This window comes from Pelodiscus sinensis, chromosome 3 (genome assembly GCF_052426305.1).
Source record: "Pelodiscus sinensis isolate ZL-2025 chromosome 3, ASM5242630v1, whole genome shotgun sequence".
NCBI classification, from domain to species: domain Eukaryota; kingdom Metazoa; phylum Chordata; order Testudines; family Trionychidae; genus Pelodiscus; species Pelodiscus sinensis.
The window spans coordinates 114,554,879-114,581,667 of NC_143054.1; the positions used below are offsets into that span (position 1 = coordinate 114,554,879).

General features: G+C 42.3%; 1 protein-coding gene across 2 annotated transcripts in view; it reads left to right on the top strand.

Annotated features, from left to right (window-relative positions):
* The window catches only part of SYNJ2 (synaptojanin 2), an 85,520-nt gene that overhangs the window by 14,892 nt on the left and 43,839 nt on the right, over positions 1–26,789 (top strand). Inside the window, exons 3-6 of one of the 2 annotated variants that reach the window (XM_075924523.2) lie at positions 8,596–8,866; positions 12,455–12,680; positions 23,315–23,398; positions 25,708–25,769. In XM_075924523.2, coding sequence (XP_075780638.2) covers positions 8,596–8,866; positions 12,455–12,680; positions 23,315–23,398; positions 25,708–25,769 — 643 coding nt within the window. The remainder of the gene's footprint in view (positions 1–8,595; positions 8,867–12,454; positions 12,681–23,314; positions 23,399–25,707; positions 25,770–26,789) is intronic. The other variant, XM_075924524.2, reaches the window with a different exon arrangement.

Here is a 26,789-nt window from a genome sequence, read left to right on the forward strand (position 1 = left end):
TAATGATACCAAACTGTTTAGGATAGTCAAGACAGAAGCAGACTGTGAGGGACTCCAAGAAGATCTCACCAACTGAGTGATTGGGCAACAAAATGGCAAATGAAATTTAATGTGGATAAGTGTAAAGTAATGCACATCGGGAAAAATAACCCCACCTATACGTACAGTATAATGGGGGCTAATTTGGCTACGACAAATCAGGAAAGAGATCTTAGAGTTATCGTGGACAGTTCTCTGAAAACTTCCATGCAGTGTGCAGCGGCGGTCAAAAAGGCAAATAGGATGGTAGGAATTATTAAGAAAGGGATAGAAAAAATACCCAGACTATCTTACTGCCCCTGTATAAAACTGTGGTACTCCAACATCTTGAATACTGTGTACAGATGTGGTCTCCTCACCTCAAAAAAGATATTTTGGCCTTGGAAAGGGTTCAGAAAAGGGCAACTAAAATGATTAAGGGTTTGAAACGGGTCCCGTATGAGGAGAGGTTAAAGAGACTGGGACTTTTCAGTTTAGAAAAGAGGAGACTGAGGGGGGATATGATAGAGGTATATAAAATCACGAGTGGTGTGAAGAGGGCGGATAAAGAAAAGTTATTTATTAGTTCCCTAAATAGTAGAACTAGAGGACACCAAATGAAATTAATGGGTAGCAGGTTTAAAACTAATAAAAGAAAGTTCTTCTTCACGCAGCATGTAGTCAACCTGTGGAACTCCTTGCCAGAGGAGGCTGTGAAGGCTAGGACTATAACAGATTAAAGAGAAGCTAGATAATTTCATGGAGGTTAGATCCATAAAAGGCTATTAGCCAGGGGATAAAATGGTGTCCCTGGCCTCTGTTTGTCAGAGGCTGGAGAGGGATGACAGGAGACAAATCGCTTGATCATTGTCTTCGGTCCACCCTCTCTGGGGCATCTGGTGCTGGCCACTGACGGCAGACAGGATACTGGGCTAGATGGACCTTTGGTCTGACCCAGCACCGCCGTTCTTATGTTCTTATAATAATATGGCTGATGTGTGGTGTTTACCTATTTTTCCTTTCTTCAGACTTTTTACTGCTATGTTTGCCCACATCATTTATTTATGTTTTGGGAAAATCTGGTTTGTTTTTTCTGGTGCCTATCACCTGAGAGATTCCCCCTGCTTGTGCTCTGCCAATGCATCTCTATCGTGTCCCAACATTACCACTGTACTGTTCCTGTTTGGAGCCACTTCTGAAAAGAGACTGTCAAAAATTCTGTTGTTGACTTCTTAGTAAGGACCAATTGCTAGTTATATTTGCATAGTTCCCATAACTGAATAGCCACAGACTGCTGTAATGTAATAGAAAAGACCATAGATTCCCACACTTTTCCCAGGGCAGATTACAACGAGAAGGGAAATGTCATTTGCACACCTGCTCTTTCATTGGTAGTTGGAGGGTCCATTTTTTTTCAGGTCCCAAATACCATTCTCATTCATAATCCCTACAGCAATTGCTTTCATGGAAAAGTGACAATGGGAAGACATAATTTTTTTTCACTTTTTCTAATGCATTTTAACAGCTGGAAACCGGGAGAGCAGCACAATGTAACAGTCAGCTCTCTGCAGCCAGTGCTTTGCAGAGCACAGTACAGGAACCTATGGAATAGGCAGTGACAGAGTGGCCTGTTTGACTAGTTGGTCGTTATGGGAGAGCTGCAAGAAAAACAGAACATTTTGTGAGTGCTAATTTGGCCAAAAATATATTTTGAAAGTACTCTCCAAAGGCATACATAAAGGAGTGTATTTGCCCAACTGAGAGACAGTCTTTTTTACAGAACAAAAAATGTGTCTGGGTGCTCTACAGGCAATGAATTAACCTCTAAATATCAATACTTAGGGATCATTCACCTTGTCTGCAGAAGTTTAGTGTACAGGGTATTTCGTTTCCAACTGCCACAGAGAGGAGAATAGACGCTGCTTTTTACATTCTTTGCACAAGAATGATGGTGGACTCTGTGAAGCTGCTCACAGAGTTAATGTTTCCCAGCAGTGACGGCATTCGCTTGACGTCAGTTAGGATGACTCAGAGTCGCTGCTTTCTTTTGGTTTGGGAGGAGCTGTAATGGCATTAACAGCTGAAGGTTTCTGTGCAGTGCTTCAGCCAAGATTTTGCAAGGCAGGGTTAGCAGTGTGATGATGATTATTTTAAGCAATACGCTAAAGCTGGGTTTTATGGTACTGTATAGTGCACTGTTCAGATGCAGTAGTGCCAGTAAAAGATGTGCATATAAGATAAATTCAGGAAGCTACCAACTGTGGGGGTTGCTTTATTTGATGAAATAATAGATTTATCTTTTGAAAAACATTCTGGCTGTGTCTACATTGGTATCCCTTTCCGGAAAAGGGATGCTAATGAGACACTTCGGAATTGCAAATCTGCGGGGGATTTAAATATCCCCCGCGGCATTTGCATTTACATGGCTGCCGCTTTTTTCCGGCTCGGGGTTTTTGCCGGAGAAAAGCGCCAGTGTAGACGCGAATCTCCGGAAAATAAGCCCTTTTCCAGAAGATCCCTTATTCCTACTTTCAAGGAATAAGGGAACTTCCGGAAAAGGGCTTATTTTCCGGAGAATCGCGTCTACACTGGCGCTTTTCTCCAGCAAAAACCCCGAGCCGGAAAAAAGCGGCAGCCATGTAAATGCAAATGCCGCAGGGGATATTTAAATCCCCCGCAGATTTGCAATTCCGAAGTGTCTCATTAGCATCCCTTTTCCGGAAAGGGATGCCAATGTAGACACAGCCTCTCTGTGTATGTGTACATTAGACATATGTTATAATGAGAGAGATTTTCACAGGCACAAAAGGTAGGTAGGTGCTTGGCTTCCATTTGTGCCTTTGTACAAGTTTAATGTCCTTAAAGTTTAATGTCAGCACTTAGAAGGATGAAGAAAGGTTTTGAGCCTTAAACACCTTCTTCAGTTAGTATCATGGAAGAGTGCGGCCCTTGACCATTTACCAAATTATTGGAGTGCCCCATAAAAAAAAACTATTGCCCATCCGGAGCTTGATGAGTAGATAACTGCAGTTCACAAAAGAAAATAGGATACTTGGATGCAACAAAATAAGACTAGAAAAAATTCTGAAAAATACTGTATTGTATCACGCATAGATGCATGTTTTCATTAGGCGTATGGTGTCCAGTTGAAATATAGCAGAGACTGAATAGTAATAGATGGTTGGGTTTGAGGATTTTCAGATGACTAGAGTGAAAAATCTGGATGATTTCAATTGCAAAAGGAGAGAGGGGTAGATTGAGGGTTCATTATTCTCATTCCCGAGAATGAGAATTGACTAGTTTTTCCTTTTTACTGTATTTCACAATAGAAATCTTTGAATCCTGTGCCGTATACCGTGGGAGAAAATGATTAATGAGCCATATACAAAGGCTTAATATAGTACCCACATTTATTGGTATCAGTCATTTTCCAACATTATGCTTCTTGGGGTATCCTCTCTGAACTTTCCTCAAGGCAGCTGATTTCATAGGACCTGAACAAAAAGTATAGAAGTTAATTTTGTCTTATTGTCTAACTGAATGTCCTCCCAGCCTCCCCCTCCTCCACACAGCCTGGCAAGTGGGTCATTCAACACACATTCCTGCAAATTGCTCAGTGTTCCTATTTGCTGTAAATGTCCTCTTCAAAGCCAAAAATGATTATTACAATTCACCATAGGGCTACTTTATGATCTCCGTTACTATACATCACATTTACACCAAGGAACTGTATTCAGAATTTATCCTACTATCCCTGAAAGAAGAGTTTTATTCTATTCTGTAGATTGTGTTTGCTCTAGTGAAATGGAAAGAAGAGGGGGACTCCTTCATCTTTTTCAAATATTGTTATTTTTTATGTCTTACTTGGAAGAATCTTGTGCTAGGCATTTTGGGAGACAAGTTAACAGACTAGATGGGCCAAGGTCTGATCCATTAAGGCCGCTTCTGCGTTTCTAACCACCTGTTAGCTCTGTAGTGATGAAAATGTCATTCCACACGCACACTGTGAAGCAGGGGTGGGGAGCCTCAGGCCTGGCCCCCGGCTTGCCTGGGTCTGGCCCCCAAGGTTCATCATTGGGGAGCCCGTGCTGGTGCTCTGCGTTCCCCTCTCCCCCGCAGGTCTGGAGCACACAAAATCTATTAGCCTAGGCCCCACTAGGCTCTGGTGTGGAAGGGGAATGTGGGGAATGTCCTTCTCCCTCTCACTTCTCAAAGTGAGGGGCTTCTTACTTTGCTTCTCACTTGTATGCCACCCCCATCTGATTTTTCTGTGGGTCAGCGGCCCCCAACCCAAAAAAGTTTCCCCACTCCTGCTGTAAAGGCTGGAAGGAAGCAGAAATGTCGATTTTTACCCATGTGTAAAGTAAATTGTAATTTTTCTTTCAAGTGCAATTTAAGTGCAGATTTAGGTTCCCAAGGTGAGAGTGACTGTAAAATATCCACTTGGGCTTGTGCAAGTGTGAAGCGCATATTAAGACCTGGAGCGCTTTGGTTCCTCTTCAAGTTTTCCTTTCTTGGGTTGCTTTAAATTGTTTCTTTTCTGATGACTCTCTGAATATCAGGCACTCAGTAGCCATTTAAGCTGCATATAATATGCTTTCTGCTACTGCCCCGTTGACACAAGGAAACTTTTAACATATTTTTCGTCTCTTCCAGCTTATTAATGTTCATTTCTCATCTAAGTTTTTGTTTTGTTTATTGAAAAATAGGGCTGGATTTTGGCTTGTTCCTCCATAGGTATACAAAGAGCTAGGGATGTGAAAGGGTTAACTAGTACCTGGGAGCAGCCCCTCACCCACAGCCTGCCGCAGGTGGAGAGTCCTGGGCCAGGAGCCAGTGGCAGCTGCAGCCCCTCTGCTGGGATTGGGAGCCTGTCAGTGGTGGCAGCCCCAGTGTGGGGGGCTGGGGCCAGGATCCTCCTTAATCAGTTAACCTAATGTTTAACTGATTAACTGATTAATCGGGATTTTACATCCCTACAAGGAACCTGCTGGCCACAAACGAAGAACTTCTGCAGCTAAAGTACGTGCAGTCCCCTGAATACAGTACAAGCCTAGCTTGTGATTAGCACTGCTAGCTAATGGAAACTTCAGCAAGTTGATTCAGGGTTAATTTTTATTCTGATCTTAAAGGAATACTGTCAGCCTTGTAGAATTTGTTTCTTTTAACCTTGAAGCCACTTACATTTAGTAAAGCAACAAATGTCTGTCACATCAGCAGTAGTTTGGTGGTGTGTGTGGGTGGTGTTGGTTTTTTTTTTGTTTTTGTTTTTTTTTTAATTCTGTTGCTTGTGTATTCAGTAAAGCATAAACCTCCTGACTGCTGTTTGGCTCCTAAGAGTTGGATCCTGGCATGTGTACACAGTGCTGATGCAGCAGGGATAGATCAACAATGAAACTGATTTATGTAGTTTTGATGTGATGTATACTAACATGGTAGCTCACATTATTTGCAGTTTTTCAATTAGTTTTATTTGGAATACTATGGGATGCAATGTTTAAAATGTGACACAAATAAAATGGATACAATTTGAAACGTTAAGGCTAGTGGGACTAACAGTATTGCTCTATTTGGAAATAAACAATTGTGAGAAGTAACATATGGACCTACGGGGAGGTCAGTGTGTGTCTGGTTTTCATTTCTCTCTCTTTGTGATTACAGTATCTGTCGTACGGTGTTTTCTCAATGTGAATTCCGTGACTTGAAGCCACTGTTTCTCTGTTTGCAAAATATCACAGCATTAATGACAATAACTGGCTCAGAAAAAAGTTTAAGCCATGATCCTCTGAGAATCCAGTGTCATCCATTCATATACTGTAGGAAATTGTCTATCATATGGCAAGCTGATTTTATTTTACTGTTTCAAACAGGATGTTTTCTGTGGCTTTTTCTTTTGTGGGGATTTACTGCATAAGAAGAATGTAATAGTTTAGAGCCCAGAAAACCCTCCTGTAAAATCTTGGTAGCTAAATGCTTTATTTCCACCCAATAATTACCCAGTACGTTAGCAGTTGTAAATTTCAAAAGCAGAGAAAATAAGCTTTTAATTTGCAAGATACAGTAACAGATTTAACAATGTAAATTAAGGCCAAAAGCCCGATGAGCCTTGTGTGTGCTTGATTTTAGGTTTGTAGGTAGTCTTACTGCTTCAATGAGTTAAGCACATACATAAGTCTTTGTAGGATCAGAGCCCAAAAGCTGTGTAGCTATTCTCACATTAAATCAACTGTATATTTTTATAAAAAGGGAGGGGGGAGTTTATGGCTGCTTGAAGTAATACGTATTAGGGATTTAAAAGTGTAACCCGTTAACCGATAAGCATCAGCTTATCTGTTCTGGTTGCGGTTAAACTCTTTCACTGGCGCATGCTGGCTCCCAGTGCTGGCCCCACTCCCGGGATCCAGGTGCTGCTCTGCAGTGCTGGCTTTGCGGTATAAGGCTATAGTATAAGCCAGTGGTTCCTCAGGGGCAGTTGGGGCTGCTAGCCCGCAGGGCTCTTTCCCCCTCTCCCACCCATGCAGTGCTTTAGCTGAGGACTGGGGGGAAGAATTTGAGGGCAAGAGGATCAATTTTCGGGGCTTCTGACTGGCAATATGGAGACCTCCGATTCGGACTGCTGGCCTTATTTTTCCCAGGCCTTTGCTACACTGATTTGCACTAGCTGACGACCTGGCTCATAATCTGTAAGATGCCCAAGATGAGGGATATTTTTCTGCATCATCTCTATTAGATGCCAAGTGTGGTTCACCATTAAATTATGTAATTTCCTGGTTTTAATCCTTGATAATTATGCACAGTCGGTTACAAAGTAAATGGGAATAAAATATAAAGGGTTATTGCCATTTCTAACACTCAAAGCTATAGTATTGGCTAAGAAAACACAACATATGTGCTTAACACCCTCCCCCTACACACGCACGCACACACACACAAATAGGAACATGGTGTACTCTTGATAAAAGAAAGACTCACTAGGAAATAACTTTTTATAAATAACCACCTACACTGGCCTTTATACTGAACTATGCGGAACAGCATGAATAGATTCAAACAGAAACATGCTGAAGTCCCACTCCTATGTGTCTGCGTAAATGTTGGGGGTCTGCAAATAGCCCCCTTCAAGCAGGTGTTCTGATCAGATGTCTGAAAGAGTCAAGGGAAGTTTAAGTGCTAAAAGCTTTTTTATTGAAAACTCTGTAGTAGGGAATCACTACAGAATAGTGAAATCACAATAGTAGGGAATCACTAAGTATAGACACCACTTTTGTTGCATGTCCACACGATGCTTCCTTGTGTCAGAGTAACGTCAACAGGCAGAATCGAGCCTGGGATCTCTGGAGCTTAGTGCATGAGCCTATAACACTTGAGCTAAAAGCCACCTGACTGTTAGCTAAGGCTGTAGAGCAGACTCGTTATACTCTCTGTAAGTGGTCTCAATGCCACTAGATGGGCCAGTACATCACACCCAGGAGATGTGTGGGTTGCATAAGCAGAGTGTATCCACACTAGCAGTTCTTGTTCCACCACATAGAGCAGTGCACTGTGAGTAGCTATCCCACTGTGCAACTGGCTGCATGGTGCTTTGGGAAGGGTTTGCAAGGCTTTATGGGGCAGATATAGCATCATGTGATGCGGTTTTTCAAGCCCAGTGGTTCCTTGGGCATCCTAATAGATTGCCAGCCACTTTTCAACTGAAGTGCATGGGGAAGGAGTAGGACAGGGGTGGGAGAAAGGGCATCTGCGGGCTGGATCCGGCCCGCCAAGCGGGTTGATCCGGCCTGCGGAGGCACTGCCGCTCCCCTACCCCCAGGCCAATCAGAGCCTGGGCACAAGGGGAAGCGCGTGAAGTTTCCTCCTCCCTGCCCCCGCCCTGCAAGGAGTGTGTGGTACTTAGATGCACCATGCATTCCTGGCAGGGTGGGAAAAGACTTCGTGCACTGCCCCGCCCCCAACTCCTGGTTGGCCTGGGGGTAAATGGGGGAGCGTACAAAGTCTCCTTCCACTGTCAGGGGCATGGGTACCTAGGCGGAACCTCTGGGGGTGGTGCAAAGACTTCACAAGTTCCCCCACTGCCAGACTAATCATGGTCTGCAGGTGGGAAAGCAGGGAAGTATCCTGGCCCCCACCGCTGCCACCTGAAACAACCCACTGGCATACTAAGAAAACTGCCAGCTGTGCAAGGGTGAAATTTGCCTCTGTGTGATGAGCCAGCACCAGCGCTAGTTTCACTCCAATAGGGCTTCAGGGATGCATAGGCTTTGTCTGGGGCTTTTGCACAGGGCCAGCTTTCAACATAGCAGAGGGAAAGGTAGAAAAGTTGACAGTCTAAAATGTTGATGCTGCTTCTGAAATGTGTGTCATAACTGCCTTGTCTTTCTGGCTTTCCCCTTCAACTTATCCCTGTAGCTATTGTGATCTCATGTTAGCCTCATGCATCATAGGTTTTATTTGACTTCCTCTGAAGGAGAAACTGATCTTGGCTGGAAGCAAGAGATCAGACATGACATATCACTGGGCTGATTTAGAATGGCATAGCTTGTGTTCCTATATAACTCTTATGTAACTGTCACCTTCTAGGTAACACTCGGCTGCATTTTCTGGTCCTGGTGACAGGCTGTACATCAGTGGGAAAAATCCTGGATGCTGAAGTTTACAAAATCACCGCAACAGATTTCTGTCCCCTCCAGGAAGAAACCAAGGAAGAGGATCGTGTTAATGCCCTAAAGAAAATTCTGAATTCTGGGATGTTCTATTTCTCCTGGCCAAATGCAGGCTCAAATTTTGACCTGACAGTGCGGGCCCAGAAGCAGGGTGATAACAGTTATGAATCTGGTAACTCCTTCTTCTGGTAAGTCTTTCATGTTATCTGCAAGTCTTTAGTCAACCCCAGCATCCTTCTCAATCTCACATAACCATGGAGAAAAATAAAGGTAAAGATTTAAAATTAGACACGTTTTGCTTAATGAACCTTTTACTTCACAGGGCATGTGCTCTGACAGATTAATGGGCAATCAGGGTTGAGCACATAAAATCTAGATTACCTATGTAACCCACCTGTAAAAGCAAATTTAATAATAGCTTTGATTTTTTAGAAAGAAAAAATACATTTGCTGTATTTACAAAATACAGTATAAGTACATGTATTTATATGTGATAAATAGTTTACTTTCCAAGGGTTTTTAAAGTTATTTAACAAACATTCTTAATGTAGTAAAACCCTGTATATGTTATATCTCTCCTGCTGCATTATGTTACATTTTATAACTCTTGTGAGTTCAATGTCTCTAAGTCTATGTCTACGGGTACGTCTAGACTACAGGCTTTTGTCGACAGAAGTTTTGTCGACAGATACTGTCGACAAAGCTTCTGTCGACAAAGAGCGTCTACACTACATTCAGTTCTGTCGACAAAGCAAGCTGCTTTGTCGACATGGCAGTGTAGACGCAAGGACAGTTTACATGCAGTAACACTTTCTGTCGACAGAACTCTGTTGACAGAAGGCGTTATGCCTCGTGAAATGAGGTTTACCATCATCGACAAAACTGCTGAGTTCTGTCGACGTTATGTCGACAGAACTCAGCGGTAGTGTGGACGCAGGTATAGTTTTGTCGACAAAAGTCCACTTTTGTCGACAAAACCCTGTAGTCTAGACACACCCTACAATACCAGATTATTTCAAAATAAGTTATTTTGAAATAACTCCCAAAATAACTATTTTGAAATAAGCTTATTCCCCTTCACAAGCAGGAGTTATTTCAAAATAACAAGCCCATTATTTAGAAATAATAGGCTTGGTAGTGTGGATGCTCACCTTGTTATTTCAAAATAAGGGGAGTTTTGGAAACAACTCCCCAGTGTAGACATGCCCTAAATTAACATTGCAATAATGTACCCTATTTTTTACATTGCAAATATTTTTGTTAATTTACAACTTACTGTAATAACACCATTTCACGTATGACTCATCTGATATGTTGATCAGCACTTATTTTATTTACTGGGTAACACGATACCTTACATCTTAAAAAATGAAGTAAAAAATATGTCCCACTTCACCAAAGATTGATTGAAAGGGAAAAACATACGTAGAAATAAGTATCCTTCCTATGTTGTCCCCCTGCAAAAGTTCAGTTTGTTTATCCTGTCAGTTTTGATAGGATACTCAAGTTCTCCCATCCTGTAATTTTTTTAGTGACAGACAGTTGCAATAAGGAAGCTAAACTGTAGTGGAAATAAATAAAAAATTACTACTAATGCTGTGCCAATGTGCGTGTACAGAATTCATACCCCACCACAGATTCCTTTGCTTCCCCACAGGAAAAATTACTTTCTTACAAACCCAGACCCCTCTGTTAAGCCCCAGCCATTGTCAGCTGGAAGCCCCAGCAAAATCTTAATGCCCCTGCACCAAGAATCTGTCTTTGAGCCCCTGTGTACCAACCTCCCCCCCCCTGCACTGAGCTGCCTGCACCCATATTATCCCACACATACCTATCACCTCACACCTGGATCTCTTCACATTCCGCCCCTTTCACACTTGTATCCTGCCTGGTTGTGAATTGCCTGACCCACGTGTGGTGCACTTGGCACAGAGGGGCAGGGCCTCAGGACATTTCTGGGATAGGTACAGACCTTGTGCTGTGTCAGGGATGGGTGCAGCCTCAACGCAGAATTTGTGTCCTGTGGTGTGGGGGTGGCTACAGGGTAATCTCTTTCCTTCATGCAGCCAGTGGTCTATACTCCCCACTACCATACTGGAGCCTCTGTGTTTGTTTATTTACAAATAAAATTTGCAGAATTTTTCAATTTTTTATGCAGAGTTTTTAATATTTTGACCCTCAGGAGTAAAGTTACATAATGTTACAAGTAATACTTTGTCAGAATTGTACCTAAAGGTGCTGCTGGTATGAAAAAAAACTTTTTGTGACCTGCAGTAGATAAATATTAATAGCTAAACATGGTTTAATAGATGATTAATAGATAAGGCAAAGCAATTCACTTTGGTAAATAATCTCTCCAGCTGGGATGTGATTTCACCTAAAGTAGACCCAATTTCAACTGTGCTCTGTGTGTGGGCCTTCCTCATTGACGCAGAAAATCCAGCTGTGTTCCAACAGAACTAAACTGCCATATTATAAGCTTATTTTTAATGTAGGAATAGTACAGTATGTATATTTGTTAAAGGCTTTTTCTTAATACTTCGGTCTTAGATACATGTTTGAATTCAATGGTACCTCTGCTTTCTGAATCAAGATATTGTCTTGCTAAATCAATCTTAGTTTATGTGGAAGCCTTATACTTTTATATGCAGTCTGACATAAGATCTATTGTATCTCTAAAATGAATATAGGAAACATTATATATCACATGAAAATTTTAACGCCCCCTGCACAAAAAAAGGGTTCTTATAACAGAGAGAGTCAGGCAACCTTAATTGTAGGCAGTGCTATCTGTGAACCCTGTAACATGCACTGCAACAAAGAAATCCTACTAGAATTTGCCTTGAATAAGATTAGTAGATTTTTTTTTTTTTTACATGGAGATATGGAAGGAAGGAAGGAAGAAAATGTAATTCTTTTGTAGCTGATTTTTAGCAGTGTAGTATCAAAATAGTAGAACAACTCTTCATCTTTTTCACATAAATGATCTGTGAAGAGCAAATGTTGTAGGATTTCACTAATACAGTAATGATAATAGGGAATGAATTGCTGATGAAACTGATGGACATACGTTGGAGAAACAATATGTACCTCTGAGATCTGGTCATAGATTGGCTTGCTTTTAAAAAATCATGATACAAAGATAATATATCCATTGTAAACCATGCAGAACTCTGTTTGTAACATTTCTTTTCACTTTTAGGCCTGGTTTGGCTGGGAAAACTCTCCCCAAAATTCCAACAGATTTTAAGAGTTCTGCTAAGACATTTTCAAACCCTATTGCAACTATAGTATAGACCAGGTTCCAGGCAGCCCTGCCTGAAAGAATTATTTGTAGACCCCTGTGCGGATACAAAATTTGTATTTGCATCTGTATCCAGAAAAATGAGCCGCAGATATCCGCTTTGACATCTGCGAATGCAGATACCTGTGAATTGGCTGGGCTCTAGTTATTTGGACAAAACTGTAATTTAGGTAAGAGCCTTTTAAAGACCAGACATCAGAAAAATAGAAAATGGGAGATTTGCATATGGGCTTGTATAACTCGGATCAAAGTCTTCTGGACACATGGGCCGAAGTGCGGTGGTTGTCATGCTGTTAAAATCTCCCAGTTTCTATTAATTGTTCATTATGAATTACTAATTTCAGGTAAAGTGAGGTACAATAACATGGAATTACTTCGTATCAGAAAGCTTTAATTGTGAGCAGTGTGGGGTACAACTTGTTTCTCTTGCCTATTCCGTGTAAAGGAATCTATGCTCTCTTGAATCTTGCAGGAATCAATTGCTGCACGTGCCCTTTAAACATAACCAGGTGAACTGCTCCGACTGGCTGCTAAAAGTGATCTGTGGCACAGTGGACATCCGCACTGTCTACGCATCTCACAAGAAGGCGAAAGTCTGCCTCATTTCCCGGATCAGCTGTGAACGAGCTGGGGCCAGGTTTCACATACGAGGGGTCAGTGATGATGGACACGTGTCCAATTTTGTTGAGACCGAGCAGGTAAATGACGGGAAGGATCCCATAACCCTAAATAATTCAGTGCATCAGTGTATAATTGGGGAATCATTTACAGCAAGACTTAGAGGAACTCAGCAAGTGCTTTTTGTATGCAATGTTTTAAGCTGCTCTTATGCATGAAATAGGTCTTCACTCTTGCTCCTTAAGTGCCTACCCAGTCAGTTCTCCTTTTGTACCTCTAGCTTCTTGGGCACTCATAATTCATGTTTTTTATTTATTTCCCACTGTGGAAGTTCTAGCACCCCAGGCTTCTTGTCAAATTATAAATGTGCATTTTTCAGTAGATTCAGAAATTCCTGTCTTGAGCAGCAATGACTCATAAGTAAAATCAGCACATAAACCACAAGGTTCTCAATGGCTCCATGTATTTAATCAACCAAGAGGCCAATGCATCAACACAAGAAGGAAGTTTTAAAAATACAGTTATTATAAAATGATTGTGGTACTATACAAGAAAAGCATAAGTGATTCCCAGTGCAAGAGAAAGTGGGAGAAAGGCAGTTCTTTTGAAAGCCCTGGTAATTTTAGTCCACACACTTTTTATATAGGTCTGTTTAATTAGTCCTAGTTTACAATAGAAAAGGTTTGCTGATACAGACATAGTATCTACTGGCAAAAATGTTTTTAACCAATGTGGCTTACGCAATTTCATGAAATGAAAGCAGCTGTGCCGGCAGAAACTTTTTTTTCCCCAGTGTATCTGTTTCTAAACTAGGGCTTTTGCTTGGATAAAAATGTCATAAAAATTAACACTCCTAGTTAATACTATTATATCTGTAAAAGTTTCTAGTATGGACCTAGCCTTAATCTCCTTACTGTTCTTCCTGGGAGGAAGACACAAAACTGTCAATGAAGACACAAAACTGGCAATGAGACTTTCTTTGTGACTCTAATCAGGTCACCTAGCCATGGATCCTGCAAAAAACAGCATGTATGAGTAGTCCCAGAAGAACACGCATGCACACAGTCAGTTTATATATAGTGTTCTCAGGATTAGTATAATAATTGTTTTGTTTCACTATTTTTCCAGCTGTAAGAAAGGGATAATTATAACTTCCTACCCCCCAGCAAGGCTAAATTAATTTTGTGTCATAATAAGCTTCATTATAGAGGTTCTGGAGCTTTGCAATGCAATGTTCTAGTCAGGAGGAAGGCATTACAAAGGAACAAGAACATGGGTGAAAGATTCAAAAGTTCCTTTAGCCAACTAAGTAGAGTAAAGAGAACAGAGAGAGAAACTGCTATCTGGTCAGTGGCCAGGAGGCAAATTCCAATACAGCTCCATTAGGATAGGGTTGGCTTTCCATATGGGATGTGGTTTTATAAGAGGGGGATATGGCAGAACTTTATACTTCAGGTGTGCCTAGCAGAAAGGTGGAAACCCTAGTTCCAACTGGCGCTGATAACAAAGACAAGGGAGAAATATGCACGTTTGGTCTGGCTCCATAAATTAACATGACCAAGGAAAATAATAGAGACACAAAGTTGGTGAGATAATACTTTTTATTGGATGAACATATGTTGGTGAAAGAGACGAACTTTCAAGCTTGACTTCTTCATGAAGAAGAGCTGTATATAGTTTGAAAGCTTGTCTCTCTCACCAGTATAAGTTGGTCCAGGAAAAGTTATTACCTCACCCATCATGTGTGTCTAATATAGAACCAACACAGCTACAATGGCACAGCAAACAATGAAAATATATCATTTTGTTTCCTGTGCATTGCTTGGTTTACTACATTTAAAACAAAAAGCACAGGACCCTGAAGAACCCTCAGACCGCCTCTGTCTGCTGAAATTAGCTCTTCCATGTTCAGCTATCATTTTCCTTTTTTTGAAAAGATACAGGCACTGCTCCTACCCAAAAGAATGACACTTTTAATCAAATGTAGATTTTAATATTCATGAAGAGCTGCATCTGTATGGGAGATCAAAGATAAATGAACAGGCCATAACCTCCAGTACACAAAACATCATCCCTAAGCTTGGTCAACATTTTTCAACATTTTCAGGAGCAAATATACAAAACCGTGTCATCAAAGCCTTAGAATATATTTTTGAAGAGTGGAATTTTGGTGCCTAGTCCACTGGAAAACGTTTCTTCTGGGGCAGACAGATGTGTGCACCTGTAGGTGAAATTTACCATTGGACAGAGGGAGCAGAGAGAGAAAAAAGATATCTCTACAATTGCCCGATAAAGCAATGTATAATCCTCGTAGACCAGGGCTGGGCAGTAATTTTTAACGGGAGGTCACTCCAAGATTTTGGCAAGTGGTCAAGGGCCACGCTAATATGGAAGGAATGTGGGGTCTGGGATGGAGGTTGGGTGAAGAAGGGAGTTTGGGGTAGGAGACTGGGATGCAGGAGTGGGTGTGGGGTCTGGGTGAAGGATGGGGTTGTGATGTGGTGCAGGAGCTTGGGGTGCAGGGTTCAGGAAGGGATAAGGGTGCAGGGGAGGATTCTGGTCTGGGGGAGGGGCTCTAAAAGGTGATGCAGAGTCTGGGAGGGGTTGTGACCTGGAAGAAGGGGGTGCAGTGGGTTTGGGTGGTGACCTGGGGGTGGGGATTGGAATGCGGGGTCAGGGAGGGGGTATGGGTGCAGTAGAGGATTCTGGCCTGTGGGAACGTGCAGAATGGGGTGCAGGGAGGGAGGGAGTTGTGACCTGGGAGAAGGGGGTAAAGGGGTACAGAGAGTTTGGGTGGTGGCCTGGGGCAGGTGGGTGGTGGCCTGGGGCAGGTAGCTGGCGGGGGGGGGGGGGGGACAGAGAGGGATGGGATGCCAGAGGCAGGCTCTGGTTGGGAAGTACTTACCTAGGTGGCTCCCGGTGAGCAGCTCTGCAGGAACCTGAGGCAGGCTCTCTGATGAAGTCTCAGTTGGCAGGCTACTCTACTTGGGACTGCTTTAGGTATGGGGGGGCAGGGGAGAGAGGTTTCACATGCTGTCCCTGCTCCCAGCAAAATTTCTCAGCTCCTATTTGCTGGAAACTGACTAATGGGAGCTGAGAGATTTTTTTGGGGGGGGAGGGGCAGGAGCAGTGTGCAAAGCTTCCCTCCCCAGCCATCTAAATCAGAGCAACCAGCTCTTAAAAGCATGAGCTGCTCTCTGCCTAAGGGTCCTGGCAAGGCGACCTCAGGCCAAATCTGGTGGCTTGACAGGCTGGATCCAGCCTGCTGCAGCTTCTTGCCCACCTCTGTTCATACCAAGTATAAAATAGTAATTTTTCACCAAACTAAGCATGGGATGCTGTGGTTTCTTACGAGGAAGGAAAGTTAGACGTTGAGATGGGTAGCCATCATTTCTCAGGTCAGCCCCAAATGTGCAGTGCTACCTCCTTGCAGCTCAGTTGCCAGTCTTGATACTATTCCTATTTCTCAGCATGCCAGCTATTTGGGTCCAGGGTTCCTTAGCTTATTTGGTCATGCTCTTGCAGAACACCTCCTGCAAGAGGTGTTGGAAATGATTGACACACAAATATGATGCCAGTTGTTTCGCAGCACAAATGAAGTTCAGCCCCTGATGAAAAGGCAAAATGTTGATAGATTGCCAACAATTGAATGGGATAGTGGTTGGTCAGGAGCAGTGCATCCTTCACTGGGCCTTCTGTGCTGCTTTTCCAGTTCAGTAGGTAGTCAATATCTAAGGCTATATCTACACTGTCATTTTTTTTCCGGCAGAAGATATGCAAATCATGCTCTCATTTGCATATCTTCTGCTGAGCCTTTTTGCGGAAGAAGTTTTGCAGCTAAAAAGCCCCATGTAGACGGGGCCATTTGTCGGAAGAAAAGCCTTTTTCACAAGATCCCTTATTCCTCAAAAAATGAGGTTTACGGGATCTTGTGAAAAAGGCTTTTTTTCTGACAAATGGCCCCGTCTACACGGGGTTTTTTAGCGGCAAAACCTCTTCCACAAAAAGGATCGGCAGAAGATAAGCAAATGGAAGCACGATTTGCATATCTTCTGCTGGAAAAAAAATGACAGTGTAGATATAGCCTCAGAGTGGTTTTTGAGCTATTCAGAACCGGAAAAGCCAAAGCAAAGAGGAAATAAGTGCCAGATGACTGAACTGTTATGACTAAAAGACTTGGAGGTCAATACCTACAGAAGTGCTCTGCTGTCTAATTTTTGCCAGGCTAACTGCTCTAAGAAAAGTAATAGAGAGGTAGCCGCGTTAGTCTGATCTTGCAAAAACAAAAGGAAAAACTATGTAGCACTTTAAAGACTAACAAGATGGTTTAATAGGTGATGAGCTTTCGTGGGCCAGACCCACTTCCTCAGATCGTATGCTGTACGAAAACAAAGTGAGAGCTAACCACCAGGATACAAGCAGTCCAGTTAAAGCTGGCATCCACTTACCATCATATATATAGTAGCCCAATGTCTGAGAGTCTGTAACGCTGAAATGCTGGCTGTTCCCTCTAGGCGGTGCTGTTGTCTGAAATGCTGGCTGTTCCCTCTGGGCGGTGCTGTTGCTGAAATGCTGGCTGTTCCCTCTGGGCAGCCCGTGCTGCATGGGGAGCGCGGGGTCCAAACAGCCACTTGCTCCCCCACGGCAGCCTGGCTGAGTGGTGCAGAAGTCAGCCGAGCGCCATGGAGGAAGGGGAAGGGAGAAGGGGTAGTGATGTTCACAGCCGGGGGCGGGGCCTGGAGCTGCTGTCACACAGCACATCACCGCCCCACCCCCTGGCCGTGAACGTCACCACCCCACCCCCCTTCTCCCGCTGTGGCGTTTGGCTGACTTCTGCCGTTTGGACTCCGCGGTCCCCCAAGTGAGAGGCAGGAGGGGGAGGAGAAGAGAAAGAGAGAGAAGGAGAGAGAGGCAGGAGGTGGAGGAGAGCTGAAAGAGAGAGGGGGAGGCAGTAGGAGGAGGAGAGAGAGAGACCGGAGGCTCAGGAGAGAAGACCAACGTGGAGGAGAGACCTGAAAATCCTGTCTTATGATGGACTAATTGGCTAGTTAGGAAGTAAAAGCCAAAAAATAATCTCTTTTCTACTTTCATAGTAGTCTACTGACTAATGGGCTATGAGGTAATATCATGAACGTTTGTAATTAGAATAACATTTAGTGTCCATTTGCAGCAGCCTGTACTGAGCTGGCATGCTGGCTCTGAGTTTCATGAATAAATATCTCCCCAGGGTTCTGAAAAGTCAGAACTCTCTCCTCCCCTTTACAAAGATTTAATTCTAATAATATTTTTCTGTTTTAAGAAGAAAAAGAAACAATTAGCCTTCTCTCCAGGCAGCTCTTTTATGCATAGATGGTGTTCTTTTGTCTCCCACTGAGTTAGCCTTGTGGCATTTCAGCTCTGCAGTGAGTCATTTTTTTGTGGGCTCACTTCAACTGCAGTGACTCACTGTACAGAAGAGGAGTGGGGGAGCTAAATATCTCTCTGTCGATTTTTCTTTTAAAAATCAGGCTGCCAGTTAATCTATTAGTTACTTGGTTCTTTAGCTTAATCACTTAACAAGAAAGATAAAAGCAGTCAGAAAGGCTGATGCAGCAGCCCGTAGAGGGTAAGGAGTGCTGTGAAAAAGCCTTCTGAAAGTATGCACTTAAACTGCTTTAGCCAGCATTTTGTGAAAGAAGGGGCTCATCTTCCTACTCACAGTGGGAGGAGGGTTTGAAATGATGCTTTGTTCCCGCAAAGGGACCTAAATAACATGTTTTCTCTTTGTTCACAATGTTTCATATAGCAAGAAAATAAAATAAGACATCTGTCTCATGGATTTCTACTGAGAACAGAAGTTAACTTGGTCCAACCCCCCTCTCCACCGTCCCCTAGTTAGGAGACTCCACCACATTCCTTTTTTTTTCTCTAGATAGTAGAGAAGAAGCAAGTATGCTTTCATTATTTAGTTTATGTACTAGTCAGTGTTTACATTTCATCTCCCTGCCTCCTGTCACATTTGGCCTCCTCCAGTGAACCATCAGCTCTTGAACAAACCTATTTTCCCCCAATATTAAATGCTTGGTGTATGAGTTTGGCTGTTTTTAAATGGGAATGGAGGTTATTTGTTACTCTGAAATGTAGGGCTGTCACAGAGTAGTCAACTAGTCAATTAAACCTTAGACTTCTCGGTTAATCTAGTCGTCCTGTAAAGTAATGCAGTTGCTGAACCAGTTTAGCTGTGAGAGGATGCAGTTCTAGGGCACAGTACTTAGGAAACCTACCCCCAAAAGGGATCAAACCCCCAAATAAATCCGTCTTTCTCTGTGTAAAAGTTTTACACAAAGAAAGCTCAATGAGGATGTTTGCCCTTTTTATCAAAGAAAGAGAGAGATGCACACTGGTTTTTTTCACCCAAGTAACAATTATTTACACTGGCCATATAGTAAACAAAAGGTTTTTTTTATTTAGTACAAAAAATGGGATTTAAGGGGTTGCAAGTGAAAACAAACCAATCAAATAAGTTACTAAGTTAAAATAAAAAGAAAATGCATAGCTAGTGCTAATTCACCAAAAAACATATTGCAACCAGATTCTTACCCTACTTAGCTGTTTTTGTTCTAGACATAATCTTCAGGTCAGAGACTCTTTTATTCTGACCTGGATCTTCAGCCCTTTGTATCATTTCAGGGTTTTCCAGTCAAAGACCGAGGCTGATAGCATCCCCTTGCTTAAATAGCCTTTCCTCCAGGGTGGGAACTATTTGTTCTATATCCCTCCCATGGAAAACTACCAGGTTCAAAACAGAATTCCAGTATAAAGTGGTATAGTCGCATGTCTTACAAGTCTAATCATCTTTAAACTTACAGAACAAACAAGGCTGTTTACAAGTCGTTAAGTGGTCACCAAGTCGTTAAGGCTTTTGGGGGCCCTTATTAACACATTTAAAATGAATCAGAGGCAGTAGCGCTCCCCTGTCCATCGGATGTAGAGCAGCCTCTGTCTGCGGGGAGTTTGGACCCCCTACAGAGAGAGGGTGCTTCACAGCAGCCTCCCCTGACCCACTGCTACGCTGCCGTCTCTTATAAAGGCAGTAGTGTGGAGTGGGGGGCAGGTGGCACCATGGAATGGGGACTAGGGGAAACTGGCTTTTAAGCTGGCTCCCTTCAGCACCAGCTCCTGCCTGCCCCCCCCCCCACCCCTGTAGGAGGCAGCTGTGGGGGGGGGGGGGGGGGGAGAAGCAGGTGGGTATGCTGAGCCAGCACTCAAGGGGAACCTGCTTGAAAGCTGGCTCCCCACACATATTGGCTCCAACCTGTCCCCCACACTGTCTGTGCTGCTGCCTCTCTATCAGAGGGTATGTCTACACTAGCCACCCTAGTTCGAACTTGCAAATGAAGCCTGGGATTAAAATATCCCAGGCTTTATTTGCATGTTCCCGGGCACTGCCATTTTTAAATGCCTGGTAGTTCGGACTCTCTGCCCATAGCTACACGCGGCACGGGCTAGGTAGTTCGAACTAAAGCCCCTAATTCGGACTACCGTTACTCCTCCTGCAATGAGGAACTAGGGTGGCTAGTGTAGACATACCCAGAGGGAGCAGCGCAGAATTGGGGGTGGGGCAGGCAGATCTGGTGCTTGGGGAGCCTGCTTAAAGCCAGCTCCTCACAGGCGCCAGCTCCCACTGTTGCCTTCTCCCCTCCCCTGCCCCTCCGCTGCCTCTGATACAGAGGCAGTAAGTGGGGAGGTGGGGGTGAAATGCACATATTCAACAAGTTGAATAAACCTAGGCTTATCGGTTAATCATATAGTTGTCTACACAATGACATCCCTAATCCTCATTCCTTCACAGAAACCTGTTGACATCAGGAGCACTTTACTTGGGCATAGAACACAGCTGATGCAGTGTGTTTACAGGATCAGGGCTGGGATTTGTTCTAGTCTGTGTGGCAGGGACCAAAGCGGGGTCTAATCATGTTAGGGAATCATTTTTCTTTTCCTTATTTCTATTCCTTATCCTATTTCGTTATTCTTTGGAGGAGGAGTTAACGTAGGAGCAGTTATCTAGGAGGAAGTGTCTTGCATGGCATACTCTTGATCCTAATAATTCACTTGGAGGAATATTAGCCTCCTAGGTGTAAATAATCTAAGACTGTTCATATATTCCAAGGCCAGAAAAAACACTGTGGTGGTCTAGTGTAAGCTCCTGTATACTGCAGGCTGTCGATCTTATAGAGCAGATCTTTTAGAAAAACTTCCCATCTTGATTGAGAAACCTTCACAACCTTTGGTCAGTTGTTCCAGTGGTTAGTTACTCTCGCTATTAACAAATTATACCTTATTTCCGGTCTGACTTTGTTCAGCTTCTAGCCCCCTGAATTGTGATCTATTTTTTCCTGAAGGGCCCATTATTGAATATTTGTTCACCATGTAGATACATATACCTTGAGATCAAATCACCTCTTAACCTTCCCTTTCCTAAGCTAAATAGATTGAGCTAATTCAATCTGTCATAATAAGGCATGCTTTCTAATCCTTTAATCATTCTTGTGGCTCTTCTCTGCACCCTCACTAGTTTATCAACATCATTCTTGAATTGTGGGCACCAGAACTGGACACAGTATTCCAGCAGTGGTTGCACCAGTACTAAATACAGAGGTAAAATAACCTCTCTATTCCTACTCAGAATTCACCTGATGACACATCCAAGGATCACGCTAGCCCTTTTTCTCAGCTTCACACAAAAGTCATGTGCAGTTGATTATTCGCCATGATCCACACAATTGTACAGTATATGTGATACCAGATGTATATGATCTCCCTCTATAGGAGCACTTTCTGTCTATGACATGATGATGTAGTTTTAACATTTCATTTCAAGTTATGCAAATAATTGACTCATCTCATTTGTCAGCAGGTGGTTATTGTTAAAATTGTAAATGAGTAATGGTCCAATTCCAGAAATGTTTATAGATTCTAGGGCAGATTCTGAGCTACTCTGAGTCAATATAGCTCCACTAGTGTCAATAGAGCTATGCCACTGTACATCATCTGAGAATCAGGCCTACTGTGTCTGACTTTAACAGATTATTTGAGGGTTAAAGGTCATTGACTTGTTTGATTTTATGGCTGCCCTGCTCAGCAAAAAGAAAGAGGCAAGGATGGGGTTACTTACTTCTCATGTTGCAGTTCTGCCATATTACACCAAGCAGTTCCTAGGGCAAAACAGAACTGCAACAATTTTAGGTTTTTATAGTGCACCTGTCACCATGGTAACTAAACATTGTACACAAGAGCAGAGATTGCAAAGTTGTATTGGACAGGTGCGTTTATCTCATGATCTGAACTCCGTCAGCCTAAGCTTGATTCCTTCTTTCTGTGTCCTTGATTGAAGTCACTTAACTTCTCTCTCAGTAAAATGGGGATAATAATAGGCATATACATACCTCTCAAGAGTGTTGTGAGGGTTAATTAGTTAATGTTCGTAGTGATATATTTAAAAATAATATTTTCATCTGTAGATCTCAAAGCACTTTACAATAGAGGTAATTTTACATACGGGGAAGTTGAGGCACAGATGTCTATGTGATTTTTTTTTCCCATGGTCACCCAGCAGGCCAGGGGAAGAGCCAGGAATAGTCTCATGGTAACTGGTTTCCCATTGCCTAGACTTCTTTCTTATGTAGCCTCTTTCTCTGCACCTGCTGCTCATCTCATTTTGGACCGACTGCCAAGCTGCTAGCTGATATGCTAAAAGATACAGTGTGACTAAAAAAGAAGGCACCTGGATGGGATGACTGATACCATTCATTTGCTAGGCTTTGGAAGGCTCATTGTGATGTACAAGAAAACAGAGACTTGTATTATATATCACAAATGGAAAAGGGCCAAGATTCCATTGCTAAGTATAGACCCAGGACTGTGATGTTGGCTTTACGCTGTTGCTCTCTGGTAATACTATGTCTGAAGATAAATTCTTTTAGACTAGGCTTGTTTAAAATAGAATACTTTTGCAGGTAGGGTTAGAGGGGAGGATGAGGTACATCCTTTGTGCTTCTCATGTTTTAGTTTTGCTGCAAGATTAGTTTAATAGCACTGTTCACAGAGATAAATACAAAGGGCGGGAGAGAACGGTGGCTAGCAAGAAGAGAGGGCCAGAAATATTTTACTGTAAACATCCTGGATAAGGAATAGCACACATGGGGTTATCCCCCACATTTCAAATTAGAAGTGGCAAAGCTGCAGGTTTTGGACACATTTTTGGGGGCACATGAACAGGACACAACGTGTGGTCAAAGAAAATAGTTAAGTGAGTAGCAGATAAGCTTACCCCACAGCTGGCATTAGCCATCACAGGTCACATGGAGTGTTGACATCTCCCTAGTTAAACTTCTATGAAGGAGAAAGTGGCCTGTCTCAATCTGTCCACTAGCATAGCTAGGTCATCTTCAGTGTGAGGAAAATCTCTGCCGTACAAGCATCTACGCCTTAAATTCTCTTTTATTACCAGTGAGTAGCAAATTAAACCTAGTGAGTTGGCATGAAAGCGAACAAGGCATAATGTAGTTTCCATTACTTTGTGGTTAGGAACGCTGACAGAGCTGTGTCCTCTGAGATCTACCATTCACCTTTTCTTTGGTGTTTGTATCTTAACGTGTGTTGTCTGATTGATTGAGGAGTGACAGAGGAGTACGTTGCATTGACGAGTCTCTTTCCCTTTATATTGTTACCACAGACGATTTATTTGGATGATGACGTCTCTTCCTTTGTTCAGATCAGAGGCTCCGTTCCACTGTTTTGGGAGCAACCAGGGCTTCAGGTAAATAAAATGAAGAATCAAGTGACCTGTTACTAATGCTATTAACAGTTGCTTAGGATTTGTTTATTAATGTGTTTTATTCACGAGGAGATTTGCCTTGTAAAATACTAAACTCTTTCGACTCAGTTTTTATTTGTGGGAAAGTTAGGCTATTTTTAAAAGGAATAGGCAAACATCCAGAGATTAGATGTTGACGATTAATATTTTAAGTGCTCAGATAATGCCCGAGAACAGTTAATTTATTTACACAGATGTTTCTTTGTAATGTTTTTTACTTTTCCCAGAATTACCTGTCTGTCTGAAATACCGGTATCTTTGTCCTCCATAGTATATGGAGGGGGCTCTAGTGCAAGAGCTCTAAGATTTTAAAATAAATACAATTGGTAAGTGAGTATACTTGGTAGATTTCATCAGTGCTAAGGTCAGAAGGAACAACAATGATTATCTAGTCTAACCACCAGCATGCCACAGACCAGAGAATTTTGTGTAGTATTTCCTTCATCAAGCCCAATAATTTACATAACCAAAATTTGAAAGTTCAAAATTGTGTGGGTTTTTTTTAAATTATTATTTGTATTATCATAGCACCTAGGAGCTCCAGCCCTGAACCAGCACCTCACTGTGCTAGGCACTATGTACAGAACAAAATGACAGTCCCTGGCCCCAAGGAGCTTATAGTCTAACACAAGAGATGGCTACAGAAAGGACCATTGGAGGAGTGCAAGGAGACACTGAGACCACATTGATCAGCTTGACAGGCAGTGCTCTCAGCAGCCTAAGAGTCATGCACAGTTAGATGCTATAAACACATCCCCTATAATTTTCAAAATCTCATTTCCAAAATTCTAACATCCAGCACTGAGCATCAGCGTTGTACAAGAGATGAATGTCATCTAAATACAATGCAGAATAAACTGAAACAAAACACCTCCATACAAATAACGTTGATATCCTTTTGATATTTTGGGCTAGAACCTACTTGTAGTTGGCATGCCAGACACACACTGGTCACACTGAGCTTGGCCATGGATTGTAGCTATACGAGTCTAATCATATGATACATTTTCCACATGGTCTGCTTCCTCAAGCAACTCTTTTGTTTTTAAACCCATTTCCACCCAGATATTTATTCTGGTTATACCTTCAGTGAGAGATCATTCAAAAACTCAGGCAAGAGGCAGCCTGGTATTTTCACAATTCTCAGAATAGGGGAAGAAACAATTTCAGAATGTACATAGGTACACACACAGAAAGATAAATATATATATGCATGCACTATATTCTGTACAGTGTGTAGTGACTTTGGTAATAAGCATAAGCTTCCTTTTTCAGTATTGATTAAATGCCTCAGGTTTGCCTTGGGTATGAATTATGGAAGTCCTATATTGCTTTGTATATTTTCAAGCCTGGAGAGTATCCCTGAATTTAGCCTTTTTGACTTGGACAGAATTTTCTCCTCTCTCAGAAGGAAAAGCCACACATTTGTGTGTATCCAGCAATAGATTGTGCAAGCTTTACTCGCATTCATGAGCACTTACTCATCAGAGCACTCATTCACTCCTTATGCACATATGCTGGCATCAAAGTGAGAGAGGGTCACACAGTCTAACCTTATATAGAAAGAAAATACAGACGAAATGCTGACAAACAGGAAACCAAAGAAGATTTTTTTAAATTCCAGGTGGGTCTTTTTAGAGGATTTAGCTATTAATTGGGAAAAAATACAATATATATTCAGCTGCACTGAATAAAAATGCCAGTAGTTAGCATTTACCAAAAATTTGAGCCTACTGCTATTAATGTCAGTGTGAAAACGCCCACTGACTTCAGTGAACCAGGATTTAGCCCTCAGTGCGGTATAAATATAAAGTACTATGAATGTATTATCCAATTAATCTAAAAAAGAAGAGATCAAACTAGTCAGGCCACAGTGTCTCTTTCCATGGAACTGGCAGATATGCAGTGCCTCAGTTATTGATAGAGGTAAGGAAAGTTGGGCACAGAACACAGTCCTGTTGCGTAGTGAGAGATTTTTGCTTGAGTATTGGCCAGGATAGGGGATTTGTTTAGCAGTAAATAAGGGCGTAGGTATCCCATTAACAAATGGTAATCAGTCATGTTTTTCATTGTAATTGTAAATGCTTTCTAATAAAAGCTGTAGATTTTGTACTAAATGTATTATGGGGAGGTGTTTGTAATTTGTTCAGTGGTAATAAACATATTTCCCTTGAGGAAAATAGACATCTAGTTATTCAAGATGTCAGCAGCTTAGATAATAACTTCATATTATTTCTTCTAATATTTTTTAGGTTGGTTCCCATCATCTGAGACTTAACCGAGGCCTGGAAGCTAATGCCCCTGCTTTTGACAAGTAGGTTTCATTAAACTCTGGCAGTAACACAGCAGCTAAGCATGTAACCAAAATTCCACAGCTGTACTTTGTTCCAGTGAACCAGAGCTGTTAGAGGAGGAGAGCACTTGTTAGATTATATGGTCCATTATTCCCTTGCTATTTCATGATTATTCCCTACAGTATAGCTCTCGTCCTTTTTCCTTTCTAGTTTTGGTGGAAATTGAACCAAAATGATCTCAGCTAATTTCTAAAGGAGTTGAGAGTACTGTGCAAAAAAGTGCCATGTAACTATATATTTACATTTGGAAACACTCTGTCTGTGCCCTTCCTTCCACTTATGTCCCAACCAAATAAAAACTAAATGAAAACCCCTTTGCATTCCAAGTTATTTTTCTCCCTGTTTTTTCTCTGACTGGAGGTTGGTCCAGAGTAAAATTAGTAGCCTATTCTGCCTCCACAGTGAGATGCTCTCCTAGTGACATTCTTCTGCTCTGACGCAGAGGAATGACTCTAGCTCCATAAGATTCTGCAACTCTTTGGAAGCTATCCAAAATCTATAGATTTATATCGGTCCTCTAAGCACATGATCCTCAAGTGGGACAAAACCCTTTAGCCTGCAGCCTTTTACAAGCAAATTCATGTTGTCTTGAGTAGGAGCTTTGGGAAAGGAATGTAGGATTTGGCCTAAGATGAATTACCGCACCTTAGCCTGCCTTTGTCATGTGATTTTTGCCTGGCAAATGAAAATTTATATTCAAGTTAGGCCTTGGTGTTTTCTTGGCTTCACTTATTGCAGCTTTTAGTGGAGATTATTAATATTGATCACTTTGTAATCCCCAGTCAGGGATTAAAGTTCCATTATTCTAATTTACATAAGAACGGCCAGACTGGTTCAGACCAAAGGTCCATCTAGCCCAGTATCCTGTCTACCAACAGTGGCCAGCACTAGGTGCCCCAGAGAGGGTGGACCGAAGACAATGATCAAGCGATTTGTCTCCTTCCATCCCTCTCCAGCCTCTGACCAACAGAGGCCAAGGA